The sequence below is a fragment of the Grampus griseus genome (assembly GCF_964374135.1).
Source record: "Grampus griseus genome assembly, chromosome: 9".
In the NCBI taxonomy this organism is placed as follows: domain Eukaryota; kingdom Metazoa; phylum Chordata; class Mammalia; order Artiodactyla; family Delphinidae; genus Grampus; species Grampus griseus.
Window position 1 is genome coordinate 29,190,087 of NC_139003.1, and position 14,845 is coordinate 29,204,931.

Below are 14,845 nucleotides of genomic sequence, written 5' to 3' on the forward strand. Positions count from 1 at the left end.
AATATCAATACAAATATCGATAAGTACTATTTATCACAGTATTAACCCTAGCCCTTCCTAGAAATGCTTTCACTATACCATGCTGTCATGTTACACTCTCAGCTCATTGGAAGGTTGCTTTGTGAACCAAGATATGACATCCACTTCGTCTGCAATACAAATGTTGCTCTGACCCTTGACCCGTTACATAATGTCATCAACTTAATAATCCCTTTGAAAAAGTTGTTTTAAATGTACTACTTGGGCATGTCGAAGATCAGCGGTAGGAACTATAGAACTCCCTCCTTCCTGAGAGCGAAACCTCTATTCTTTCCCTTGTTGCTCTGGGTACTTGGCAACTCAAGCCAAAATTAAGCTGAAATTATGGTAGCTAAGAGGAATATCCAGTTTGAGCCCTAATTTTATATTTCCATTTTAGCAATCTTATTATTATATGTCTGACTATAAACCATCAAATCCTTTTTGAATGAGATTTGATGTAAGTTAAAACCTAACCTACCTCAGTCCTAGAGTTTAACCATCAGCTTGGTCTGAAATCAGATGACATAGAATTAGTCTAGATCCATGGGTCAGCAAATGTTTTCTGTAAAGGGCCCAATAATAAATATTTTAGGCCTTAAGAGCCATACAGTCTCTGTTGCAACTACTCAACTCTGCTGTTGTAGAAAAAGGCCAAAGACAGTACAAAAACAAATGCGTGGCTGTGTTCCAATCAAACTTTGTTTACAGAAACAGGCGTTGGGCCAGACTTGGCCAGTGGGCCATGGTTTGCCAACCCTGGCAAGAAAATGTCTATGGTCTTTCACTTTCTGTACTTCTTCAAAAACCGTTCCATGTAAAACCCCCAAGTTACAAAAACAAGAGCAATTTGAAACCATAAGAGTGACTCCAATCCTGTAGCTTTGATAGCAGTTGGCATTTGTTTTTCATGTTGACTATGTAATACACTTAATGTAACAGTGCAGGATGTATTCAGGAGTGGACAGAAAATTGCTAAATATGCTCTACTCTTCAAGTGTACATAAATAATTCTGATCTAATGATAAAGTCCATTGAAGCAGAGTCTCCTGAGTCACACCCTTCTTGGATGTTGCCATGGGAATAGGTTAAGAACTTTTTTGGAAAACACCTACTCTTTTAGGCCACTATACTGTTCCACTTACTAAAGCACTGATTTACTAAATACTATCTAGATACTAGGAAAGGGAAGAATTGGTTGGTCCTTCCAATCTTTTCCTTTAGAGAATTACACGTTCTTACAAATGCAGGGACGTAAGATATATTTTTCCAAAGAAGGGTATTGAAGGACCACAAATGTATATGTTTTACATTCTGCTAAGTTTTGTAGGCATAAATCTGTAAAGACAATTGTCCTCTTACTGTTCTCAAAATCAGCTTAAAGTCAAAATGCTGGTACATAACTATACCAATAAATTTTAAGTAGTTCAATGGCATTGCAGCAAGCAGACTTTTGTATCGTTTTATTCCCAAAATTAACTTTAAACATTGCTATTCTTTGAACCAATAGTATATCCCTTAGGACAATGCTCCCCAAACTAGGTTACATGTCAGAATTACCTGTGTCTGATTTTAACATATAAATTTCTGGGTCCCACTACCAGACTACTGAATGAGAAAAACATCGATGGGGCTTTACTTTGTTTCTTCCCAGAACTCTGATGCGTGTGGACAAAGTGATTAAATTCTCACTACACACTCCTGTGAAGTAAAAATTCATTATGGCGTTTAACAGATAAGAGAGCTAGAACTCAGAGAACTGAACTTGCTTAAGGTCAAGTATACACAGCCTTAGAGGCGTTCCGGTTAGAGCCACCAATTTCTGTTATATCATAGAATGGAATTAACCGGGGAAAAACATAATGCCCATATTTGAATTTACAACCCAAGACTGGTTACTTTTCCTTTCAATAAATGTTTACTAAATTAGTGGGAAAATTAAATACAATATGAAGCCCAAATGTAACTCTGCAAGAACAGATTATACTTAATCGTAGGATGTTGCCTGCCTGAACAAGCACCCTTTAATTTTTTTCTAATTTTTATCCATTTCTGGCCTTAAATGGTAAAAAAAAAAAAAAAAAAAAGTGGCCCCATGCTGGAAAAAGGCCACCTGTGCTTCAAAGGATGGCACAAAAAAGAGATCAGCAGAAGTGATGGGGGTCAAGTCAAAAGAGGATTGGAAAGCAGGTGGAATAAATAAGTAGAATAGGGAAAACGCATTTTATATTTATTTTCCTAGGACTAAAAATGTATTTTATAAATGCGTCAAGTCTGCACCTGAGTACTTTTGTACTTTGTGCCTATTTTGTTTTTAATGCAATATTTTCAAACTTCAGGTTAGCAAACAGCAACGGGGAAAAGAAAGAGGGGCGGGGTAGGTGTCCAGAGCATTCTGAATTGCTTCCACTCTCCCCAAGCTGCTCAACATGGAGAGATGAAGTTTAAATGTTCCAATACAGCATCCCACTCGCTGCTGCTGTACACATAGTAAATAAGCATGGGGTGGCTATGTGGAGCTAAAGAAACAAAATTTTTACAAGAATCAAATCTCTAGAAAATAGTTTTGACAGTAAGGGCTTCAGTTCAAACATAATTTGTAGATTAAATGTGTGGCCACGGAAAATAAGCTGCAATAAACAAGTGGCTTTTTTTTCTGTAGGTTAGATAATCAGGGACATGTTAGATGACGGTCATAGAACTTTTTTTAATCTCAGGTATTCAATGCACATGCTCTCACGGTGAAAACTACAAAATCAAATGAAGAACCAAAAACCAATTTCCCATACTTGTGAAATTGCTACCCTTTCTTGAGGCTGATCCAGGAAAAATATCTTACTATACAAAGTAAAAGAATACCCAGAAAGAGGCATGGATATTTTCAAAGCTGAGGAAACGTGTGGAAAGGGAGCCAAATCAGTATTTACACTGACAAATTCTGGTGACACCGTCTAGTTATCTTGTGCTACGGGCCCAGCAGCTCCCTTTGCTGCCAGATTCTATTGCCTTCAGGTTCTCTTTGCACTTTCTTGGTATTTGGAAGCTGCAAAGTCATCCTCCTTTTTCTTGTAAAACCGACTCAAGGACATCAAGGGAGAGAAGAGCCATATTCCTTGTTTTGCAACTGGAGAAAACTTAAAATTGGAATTGAAGTTGAAATGCACAGATAATCCAAGTTGTGCCTATACACAGTCAGTAGCAGCACCAAGAAGACAGAAGAACATGGGAATTTCAGACAATAGTGTTGTGTTATCAGGGCCAATGCTCTGCAGGATTCCAGGAGCACAGCTCATGTGGCACAAAGGAGGTGGTTATACAGTCAAGCACCTGGTTCAGCAATGGGCTAAAATAATTTACGGGATGAGAGGAATACTAAATGTTTTACATCTTTCCTTAATACCAACAACAGCTATTCTGATCAGTGGTTTTCTGACAATATCATTTATGGATGTGCCAGAACTTTAGATTGGTCCTTCTTAATAGAACCAACCCCAGTGAGGTTTGTAAACTTGGTTTCCAGCTGCTCTGATATTCCAGAGCATTCAACTTCCCTTTTGTTTTTCTTATGTGTTTCCCAAAGCTCTAGATGTCCATACTTCTCCTGGGGGCGGGGACCAGCAAATGGCATTCCTGAAGACCTGTGCTAATGACCTCTGCACATTTTTAAGAACTTTCTTTTCATCAAAGTGGATCTCTTGGGGCTTTCTTCCCTGGGAGCTTTGTTAGCTAAGCAGCTTATAACTTTACCGCCAACATGGTAAAAGGTGGTGAAGAGTAATCATGGCTAAATGTCCCCCAGCCTCTTCCACTGACCAGCATAAACCAGCACTTTAAAGAGCAAGGGGGGACCTAACTGAAGAGCAAGTGCTACCGGGATGTCAAGATGGCTGAAAGTGAAATGACAAATGAAAATTATTGTGGCACCGGGATCTGACTTTTTCTCCCAAAGGAAACCATCATGGAGATCAGCAGTGGATTCAAATTGCTTTTCCTCCCCTCCCTTTTGATAAAAAGGAAAACGGATACACTGTGTTGTCGTAAAGAGAAAAATCTGATTGGCTCATGGAGAACGAGTGCTATACATCGTGGTAGCTCTAATAATGATAGGTTAGTGCAGGATAAGGGGACAAAAGAGGGAGTGGGCAACACGGAGGTGAAGAGGGCGAGCACAGAAGTGAGAGCTGGAACACAGGGGTTCAAATCCTGCCTTTCCATCACCCCAGGTTTAAGATACAAGGTGAGTCACTGCACCTCTCCAAGCCTGTTTTCCTCTTCTGGAATTGGGGAAGGAATGAATATTTCTTAATCGTAGGGCACTCAGGGGCCTTCAGTGAGGATTAAATGAAGCCATGAATACAGAATACAACATGTCACATGGTTAGTTACTCAAGAAATGTCAGCTGTTACTGTTATTGCCCTTTTTGACCCTCATCACCTACTCAACTTTTTTCTCAAATAACTTGTTTAAAAACTTGTCTCTTATTTTTCACTTCAAATGACAGACATAAAAAGTACTTGACTAGTAATGGCGTGTGAGATAAATATCTATACTTCTTTTGCATTTAGAACCAATCTGTGAATCACATTTAAGCTGGCTTCTCGAAACAATTTCCAGCACATTCTACTTGCAGTCAGATGAAGTGGCAATTTTCTTAAAATATTGAGCAGTTTGGTGCTGGGCAGAACATGTATTTGGACTCATAAACATAAACATGTTTTATGTAGCATTTAAAGATGAACTATGCAGCTCCAAAATGCTATAAAAATATAAACAAAATAATTTCAGGAATAAAGAAATGCAGCTAAAAGAAAATGGAGAGGAAGCAGAAAAGGCGCCACGTTTTCTATGATGCAAGAAAGGTGATCATGGGTAAAACTTGGTTCTTGTGAAATTTTTTAGAGGAAGAGAGTAGCACATTTCAGGAAGTATTTAAATTAGAAGACAAGCAACTTTGGTAATTAATTAATGACTTTGGTAATTAATTCTGACTCTGACCTTTTTCTAGTAGCCCCAGCCCAGGGTCAGCACTGAGCCTTTCTTCAGTGATGACAACCGCGTAGTGATGCCGAGTGAGAATGCGCTGGTGGAGCTGAAGCTCCCTTTTGCTGGAGGAAGGAGGCCTGTAGAGAACGGCCTTTCTGCCATGGCTGCCGAAGTGGAGCTCAATTGACTCTTCGATCTACAGAAAGAAAGAAGGCATAAAAATTCAAGGAGAAAAAGGAGCACGTTTCCCTTGAAGGAGATCGTTAATGCAAATCAGAGGCCGTTCAGAAAGTTGTCTTTTAAGTTTTTCTCTGTAAAGGAATGACAGATCCTCTGAAAGGCTGACCAGCACAAAGCCAACCTCATCTGCGAGAACTGAAGGTGAACTGTATTTTTCTCATTATTCCAGAAGGATGAAAATTTCAGGCCATTAAAATATAGAGTTCCTGGAGGAATACCGTGGCATGGAAATACTGAGCTCAACTCTGGCTGAAAAATAGAAATTAATAGCAACGCTTTTCATCTGCATTGTGCTTTTCTGTAGTAGTTCCAATTGCCTTATCTTTTAACAGTTCTTTTAGGTAAACACATTAGAGGAAATAGACACAGGGAGGATGGATTCTGCACCGGAAGGACAGGGGAGTACAGCTGAGAAGCAATCCCAGAGCTCTCTGGAGACGCACAATGCTGCTGCTTCTCTCCATCAGGACGCAGCAAAATTTGGATGCGTCTCAATGAGGCAGGATGGAACTTCGTGTGAGAAGGGGAGGGTATCACTTAAGTATCATAATTTTAGGTTCTTCCTTCAGTGGTTTATTGCTCCTCCAAAGAAATATTCTTCTTTCTCACGCTGATGTTTGAAATACCGTTAACAAGAGGGAAGTTTTGGGACTTCCCTGGTGGCACAGTGATTAAGAATCTGCCTGCCAATGCAGGGGACACGGGTTCGAGCCCTGGTCCGGGAAGATCACACATGCCGCGGAGCAACTAAGCCCACAAGCCACAACTACTAAGCCCACGTGCCTAGAGCCCATGCTCCACAACAAGAGAAGCCACCGCAATGAGAAGCACGCGCACCACGACGAAGAGTGGCCCTCACTCGCCGCAACTAGAGAAGGCCCGCGTGCAGCGACAAAGACCCAATGCAGCCAAAAAGAAATAAATAAATTTATTAAAAAAAAAAAAGAGGGAAGTTTTGAATTGGCAAGTAGAAAGAACACTGACATTGAAATTCATTATACGGTTTAACGGCAAATACTACGTGTTTTCCTGAAAATCTGTGACTAAATCTTGAGGAAGTAGACATTTTTTACTACTGCAAGGAGTGATGAAAGTGGATGGGGGTTAGAGAAAAAAAAAATGGGAGAGGCCAAAGAAGAGGAGACAAAGGGGTTGGAGGAGGCAGATGAGGGGGAAGAGGTAAAAAATGAAATTGGGAAGGCACATTACTTTTAGTGGCAGCTCTGAATCAAACTGTCCATTTCAGTGATCTAAGACACATTTTGTACCCTGTCTTTTCACTCCTTAAATTTCTTCATTATTTCCCATTACTGACCGAAACAATTCCACATCTTTATCAAGGAATGTAGGTCATTTGAACTTAGACCCCCATCTTCCTTCTCTGGTCATGTTGTACTCTTAGTCATTTCCATTCGTGATCCCATTCTGCTCCTTCATACGGACTCCACTGTGCCTTCAACCAACAATTCCTTCCTCTCTCTCCATTCTTCTGTTTAGCAAACTCCAAATCAAACAGTACCTCTTTGGAAATTTTTCATTGAAATACATCCTTCCATCAGCACTTATGAAATTGTGTCTCTCCCTGATGTGGGCAGCCTGCATTGTCCCTGTGTCTCTAGTACACATCGTACATACTTAATAAATGAAGATATCTAGTAAATGAATGGACCGTAATGCTCTATCAAGATCTGATCTTTGAATATACATATGGAAAGAAGAAACAGCTTTAGCTTGTAAACCCTTTGAGGGCAGGAACCATATCCTATTTTCATTGCATACAAATGATGGCTATCTGAAAATTCAGAGACAAAGCATGGTGTAGTGCAGAAGGACACAAACTCTGCAGCCAGGCTGCCGGCTTCGAATCCCCTGGTTCCACCAGCACTAATCATGTGACCATGGACAGTACCTTCTTCCTAAGGCTGCTGTGAGGATTAAGGACTTAATATTTGTAAAGTGCTTAGAACTGTGCCTGGCATAAAGGAAGTCCTATACATGTGTTTTTAAAATAATCATATGTCAAAAAGAGCAGAGAGTCAGGAACACTGTTTCTGTATCTGAGCTTTGCCTGACACATGCTAACACAGGCTCTTAATACGTGTGTGATGAATACAAAGGAAAGAAAGAAAACACCAGCTATCACACCTTCTGTGCATGGTACTTTGGGAAAACATGATCAGACATTTTCCCTTGTTAAAGGACACTGCGTTTTATTGATAACGAAACTATTTAAACTCAAGAATTTAACTGCAAACTGGGACAAAACTCTCCAGCAAATGTTGTAATTGTTCGTAGTGATAAACAATTAAGAAGGAGTATTTGAAACCAACTACTGGTTGAGCCTTTGGACTCAGGAATTGAGGGAAACGGTAGCCCATAGGAGGCCAAAATAAACAAACATGCATCTAGGTGAAAGGGGAAGACAGATGCTTCCAAATATATCAGTGTCACTCAAGCGAAATACAGTGTCCAGATTTCCCTTCTCACATTATTTTCTTTCACAATCACAGGATGCCCCTCTCGATTACAGCTGGCTCGGGTACAGCGGTGATTTCACATGAGGAGAGTGTATTTTCAAACTTTAAGTTCTTATTATTTTGAAAGATATAATCCCTCTTTCCCACCCCCACCCCCAAACCATGATCAGTTTAAGTAAGAGCAGCATAGTTCTCACCGGCCTATCTTATAGAGAGCATATTTTAAATAAAGTGTTAATTACTGGCCATATTTTATCATAACCTTTATAACACACTGAAATTTTAACTCATGTCTCAGACTACAGAGAATAAATAGGAAATGAGTTTGTCTGTCAAATTATGTTGTCTTATCCTGCCAAATTATGTTGTATTATACAAACTGCCCCTGTCATAATATTTATAACACCCTGTATCAGCAGAATGGCCCAATACCAAGGGGCGAGAACGGTTTTTGCTGGTCCAACAACAGGGGCACGCACTGCGGATGTGAAATACAGTTACGTCAACTGCACCAGCAAATGCGGGATTATCAAATGCCCGGAGCAGCACTTTTGGAAAGGAGAGCTCCTGATGACCCCTACAAGTTTGAGGGTCTATTTTTAGTGGAAGAATACATTTAACCTGGCTATCACTACAACAACTGAACTTAAGACTTGCGGGTCTGCTGCGGAGAATTTAGAAAAGAATGAGTGTTACTGGATGTTGACACTCTGAACCCCGAGTCACTTCCCTTCTCTCCCTTCTTCCTGAGAGATCTGCAGAATAGCCCCTCAGAAATCACTTCGCTGGACTACACGAAAGTTGCTTTATAACCGAACACATTATTTTTATTGGAAGGACTTCAAAATCTGAAGCCTCTATGCCGCCTTAGGATAGAGTGTCGTAATAAACTAGTTGGAGGGTTAGATGCAGCCATGTAAGGAATCAAAAATCTAGATTTGGATTCTCGCTCTGCCACTCGCGTGCTTCATGCAATGGGGAGAGTGATGTAATCTCCCCCCATCAGAGTTTTCTCATACGTATAGTTGAAGTAACGAATCCTACTTCATGAGATTGTATGGTGAAATTAAATCAGTTTTCTATATGAAAGTGTCCAACACAGCATCCCACCAATAAACGATGTCAAATATATACAAGTAAAATTGAATAAAAATCTATATCATATTGTAATTGCTTTTATATTAGGAATTCTGTAAGTTTTTCAATTAATATAGTTTGGTCTCTATAATAAAAAGCCTTTCTACAGTAAACTATATGCTGCTATATACCCTGATACATATTTTTCTCTGTAGGGTTTATCATCTTTTAAGGCAAAAATATGATTTCTTTATTATGTTTATTGTCTGTTTCCCCACACCATAAAAGAAGGTAAATGAAAGCATATACTTTTGTCTGTTTTGTTCACTTTTGTTTCCCCAGCCTAAGAATAGTCCTTGGCACATATGGGCGCATAATAAATATTCTTTGAATGAATGAATACAAACATCTTTTTTTGCAATATGTAAAAGTCTTTTTTATAAATACTACCATGGAAGATTGGGACAGAAAGTGGTGAAAATCTGTATTAAGAAATTTGTTTCAAGTGTAAAATTGATAGCTAGTGGGAAGCAGGCACATAGCACAGGGAGATCAGCTCAGTGCTTTGTGACCACCTAGAGGGGTGGGATAGGGAGGGTGGGATAGGGAGGGTGGGAGGCAGACGCAAGAGGGAGGAGATATGTGGATATATGTATATTTATGGCTGATTCACTTTGTTATAAAGCAGAAATTAACACAACATTGTAGAGCAATTATACTCCAATAAAGATGTTAAAAAAATAAAAATAAAGCAGTTTGTTTCAGTAGAATAGTGGCAAGAATGACAAAAATAGAGTCAAATATTTGAGCAAAGTAATGAACTTACAGTTAAAAAAAAATTCAATAAAGAGCTGTATTATAAAGGCACTATATTTCTCAGTTACTATTAACAAGTCTTTACCAAGACTTACCACAAAAGCAAGAAATACAGCTCTTGAAAATATAGTAGAGATGAGAAATAAAACTTGCTTTTTTTCCATACGACAGAAAGATTTTTTTCTGGATTTATTGAAGTAGCCACGTATTTATGACACTTTTTGATGCTCAAATACAAATCACATAGTAGACCTTGTATGTGTGTCATATACAACTAAAAGTCAAGTTGCCATGCTGTCTAGATTTTTGGCATTTTAGAAATATTATAGAGTCTATCATAGTGAATTACGTTTTAATTTTTCCACTACGAGAATAGAGAATTTTTTTCCATTGGCAAGATGTACACTTATTTTAGAGAATTCAAGGAATAAAATGGATGGAGTTTTCCAGGATGCATATCCTATACATTTTCTACTTGAACACTATTTATAATTGTAGGGCAGTTCAGGAACTGCAGGTTCCCTGGGTATGCAAGCAGAACCTCGGAGAATGTTCCCTACTTAAATGAACATATAATGACCCGCGGCCTCCATCTCACAGCTGACTCAGCTGAACCTTGGGCCCATCATGGAACGATCACACATTTCTCAGAACTACTCCATGACAACTGAGCACCCTCTGAATGTACCCCCAAACTGTACTTTGGGGCTATCCCAACACCCAACATCCAATGTAAGGCAAATTTACCCATCTGTGGCTCTATGTAAGTTCTAAACAAAAGCAATAAAGTTTCAATATTAAAGAACATCTACAATGTAGCTTTGATGAAATAGCTATTGCCAAACCTCATCTTCACCTATTCCTCAATCCAATTTTCCCTTTGACACGCTTCACAATTTATAGTTACAGATTGCTTGTATACTGTCTGCCCTTCCTACAAGTCTGTATGTTTCATGAGGGCCTAGACTTGTCTGCTTTGGTCATCGTTGTACACACAGCCTACTGCCAGGTTCTAAATAAGAGTGAATGGGAGGATGAATGAGCAAATGAATAAACGCTAAATGCAAACTATGAGTTCATTACTTGCAAATATATGCATGCCCTTTCATTATTTTACTCACTGTCAGGTAAAAAAATCCACTAGAAAGTCTCCGTGGAGGCTTCGACATCCGCATCTCAAGTCATAAGATATCCATGACCTCTTCATCCCTAATGACTCTCTCCTCCACTTCACTTCAACCACCCACTCCAATGGCCAAATCTTGCTTGATCTTTGTGGTCCCCCAAACAGTCCCATCTCTGAAATTATAAAATGTGATACTCCATTCTCTGATCACATTCATTAATTTCCAGATCTTCTCATTTATTCCTAATATATCAGTTCTTCAACCACTGGTCTTTCCCCCTAATGCCAACTTTCTGCTAGCCTCCTTTCACCTTCCTTCTCTGCATCTCAGATTCCAGGATCCAATACTCCCTACCCGGTACCTTAAATTCCCTTGCTCCACTGTACATGCATCACAGTCATATGGCAAAACCTCAAGCATGGACGAGCTGGAGACACAGCATTAAATAAGACAGGCAAGTCTCTGCCCTCACAGAGGTAACAGCCCATCAAGGAAAGCAGACATAAACATCTAGTTATAATAAATGATAACATGCCAGGTAAACCGGGAGGAAGAGGATACTGTGAAAACTCTGATCTGAGAGAGCCGAGGAAGATCTCTGCAACCCGCCTGACCTGCCCCTGGGCTGGGGTGCTGAGAGCTGTTGAAGAAAAGGGCTCAGTTGGACAGATCCTGGTTGGCAAAGCCAATGCAGTCCTCACACTCCCCAGACCATCCCACTATTCTTCCTGGGTCAATTCTCTCACATTCTCCAAAGTGACAAACTTTCCCACTCTCCAGCTACCTCCTTATTTCTACAGATAACAGCCTTCTCCTGACAGAGGAAAGTAGCCATCTTAGAAGGAAACACACTGAGTTACACTACGTCTGTTTTGGCAAACCTATAGCCTATCAGCACAACCAGCATTTCCTCTTTTCTTCTGATTTCCAGAGAAGAAACCTGTCCACTTCTTATCGATGGTCAATCACTCTGCTTATTCTCCAGACTCCAGACTCCCCCTCCCTCCATGGGACGGGACCTGCGCCAGTGGGAGGGAGCTGGGAAGGAGGAAAGGTTTCAAACACACTAGGAAGCCCCTTCGCGGGCGGAGACTGCGGGTGGCGGAGGGGGAAAGCTTCGGGGCCGCGGAGGAGAGCACAGCAACAGGGGTGCGGAGGGCAAAGCGGAGAGATTCCCGCAAGGAGGATCAGGGCCGACCGGCACTCACCAGCCCGAGAGGCTTGTCTGCTCACCTGCCACGGCGGGCGGGTCTGGGAGTTGAGGCTCGGGCTTCGGTAGGAGCACCGGGAGAGGACTGGTGGCGTGAACACAGCCTGCTGGGGGTTAGTGCGCCACGGCTGAACGGGAGGGAGTCCGGGGAAAAGTCTGGACCTGCCGAAGAGGCAAGAGACTTTTTCTTCCCTCTTTGTTTCCTGGTGCGCGAGGAGAGGGGATTAAGAGCGCTGCTTAAAGGAGCTCCAGAGACGGGCGCGAGCCGCGGCTAAAAGCGCGGACCCCAGAGACGGGCATGAGATGCTAAGGCTGCTGCTGCCGCCACCAAGAAGCCTGTGTGCGAGCACAGGTCACTATCCACACCCCCCTTCCGGGGAGCTTGTGCAGCCCGCCGCTGCCAGCGTCCCGGGATCCAGGGACAACTCCCCCGGGAGAACGCACGACGCGCCTCAGGCTGGTGCAACGTCACGCAGGCCTCTGCGGCCGCAGACACGCCCCGCACTACGTGCCCCTCCCTCCCCACGGCCTGAGTGAGCCAGAGCCTCCGAATCAGCGGCTCCTTTAACCCCGTCCTGTCTGAGCAAAGAACAGACGCCCTCCGGCGACCTACACGCACAGGCGGGGCCAAATCCAAAGCTGAGCTCCTGGGAGCTGTGAGAACAAAGAGAAAGGGAAACACCTCCCAGCAGCCTCAGAAGCAGCGGATTAAAGCTCCACAATCAACTTGATGTACCCTGCATCTGTGGAATACATGAATAGAAAACGAATCATCCCAAATTGAGGAGGTGGACATTGAGAGCAAGGTTTAGGATTTTTTCCCCTTTTCCTCTTTTTGTGAGTGTGTATGTGTATGCTTCTGTGTGAGATTTTGTCTGTATAGCTTTGCTTCCACCATTTGTCCTAGGGTTCTATCCGTCTTTTTTTTTTAATTTTTCTTTTTTTTCCTTAATAATTATTTTTCTATTTTAATAACTTTATTATATTTTATATTATTTTATTTTACTTTATCTTCTTTCTTTCTTTCTTTTTTCCTTCCTTCCCTCCTCCCTCCCGCCCTCCCTCCTTTCTTTCTTTCTTTCTTTCTTCCTCTACTAATTCTTTCTTTCTACTTTTTCTCCCTTTTATTCTCAGCCGTGTGGATGAAAGGCTCTTGGTGCTTCAGCCAGGAGTCAGTGCTGTGCCTCTGAGGTGAGAGAGCCGACTTCAGGACACTGGTCCACAAGAGACCTCCCAGCTCCACATAATATCAAACGGCGAAAATCTCCCAGAGATCTCCATCTCAACACCAGCACCCAGCTTCACTCAACGACCAGCAAGCTACAGTGCTGGACACCCGATGCCAAACAACTAGCAAGACAGGAACAAAACCCCAGCCATTAGCAGAGAGGCTGCCTAAAATCATAATAAGTCCACAGACACCCCAAAACACACCACCAGACGTGGACCTGCCCACCAGAAAGACAAGATGGAGCTCATCCACCAGAACACAGGCACTAGTCCCCTCCACCAGGAAGCCTACACAACCCACTGAACCAACCTTAGCCACTGGGGACAGACACCAAAAACAACGAGAACTACGAACCTGCAGACTGCAAAAAGGAGACCCAAACACAGTAAGATAAGCAAAATGAGAAGACAGAAAAACACACAGCAGATGAAGTAGCAAGATAAAAACCCACCAGACCTAACAAATGAAGAGGAAATAGGCAGTCTGCCTGAAAAAGAATTCAGAATAATGGTAGTAAAGATGATCCAAAATCTTGGAAATAGAATAGACAAAATGCAAGAAACATTTAACAAGGACCTAGAAGAACTAAAGATGAAACAAGCAACGATGAACAACACAATAAATGAAATTAAAAATACTCTAGATGGGATCAATAGCAGAATAACTGAGGCAGAAGAACAGATAAGTGACCTGGAAGATAAAGTAGTGGAAATAACTACTGCAGAGCAGAATAAAGAAAAAAGAATGAAAAGAACTGAGAACAGTCTCAGAGACCTCTGGGACAACAGTAAACGCACCAACATTCGAATTATAGGGGTTCCAGAAGAAGAAGAGAAAAAGAAAAGGACTGAGAAAATATTTGAAGAGGTTATAGCTGAAAACTTCCCTAATATGGGAAAGGAAATAGTTAATCAAGTCCAGAAAGCACAGAGAGTCCCATACAGCATAAATCCAAGCAGAAATAGGCCAAGACACATATTAATCAAACTGTCAAAAATTAAATACAAACAAAACATATTAAAAGCAGCAAGGGAAAAATAACAAATAACACACAAGGGAATCCCCATAAGGTTAACAGCTGATCTTTCAGCAGAAACTCTGCAAGCCAGAAGGGACTGGCAGGACATATTTAAAGTGATGAAGGAGAAAAACCTGCAAACAAGATTACTCTACCCAACAAGGATCTCATTCAGATTTGATGGAGAACTTAAAACCTTTACAGACAAGCAAAAGCTGACAGAGTTCAGCATCAACAAACCAGCTTTACAACTGCTAAAGGAACTTCACTAGGCAAGAAACACAAGAGAAGGAAAAGACCTACAATAACAAACCCAAAACAATTAAGAAAATGGGAATAGGAACATAAATACCGATAATTACCTTAAATGTAAATGGACTAAATGCTCCCACCAAAAGACACAGATTGGCTGAATGGATACAAAAACAAGACCCATATATTTCGTGTCTACAAGAGACCCAGTTCAGACCTAGAGACACATACAGACTGAAAGTGAGGTGATAGAAAATGATATTTCATGCACATGAAAACCAAAAGAAAGCTGGAGTAGCAATTCTCATATCAGACAAAATAGACTTTAAAATAAAGACTATTAGAAGAGACAAAGAAGGACACTACATAATGATCAAGGAATCGATCCAAGAAGA

At 41.2% G+C, this 14,845-nt stretch overlaps 1 protein-coding gene across 1 annotated transcript in view; it reads right to left on the minus strand.

The window, feature by feature from the left end:
- The window catches only part of CPED1 (cadherin like and PC-esterase domain containing 1), a 303,302-nt gene that overhangs the window by 260,510 nt on the left and 27,947 nt on the right, over positions 1 to 14,845 (minus strand). The window contains exon 2 of the mRNA XM_082661907.1: positions 5,015 to 5,198. Coding sequence (XP_082518033.1) covers positions 5,015 to 5,198 — 184 coding nt within the window. The remainder of the gene's footprint in view (positions 1 to 5,014; positions 5,199 to 14,845) is intronic.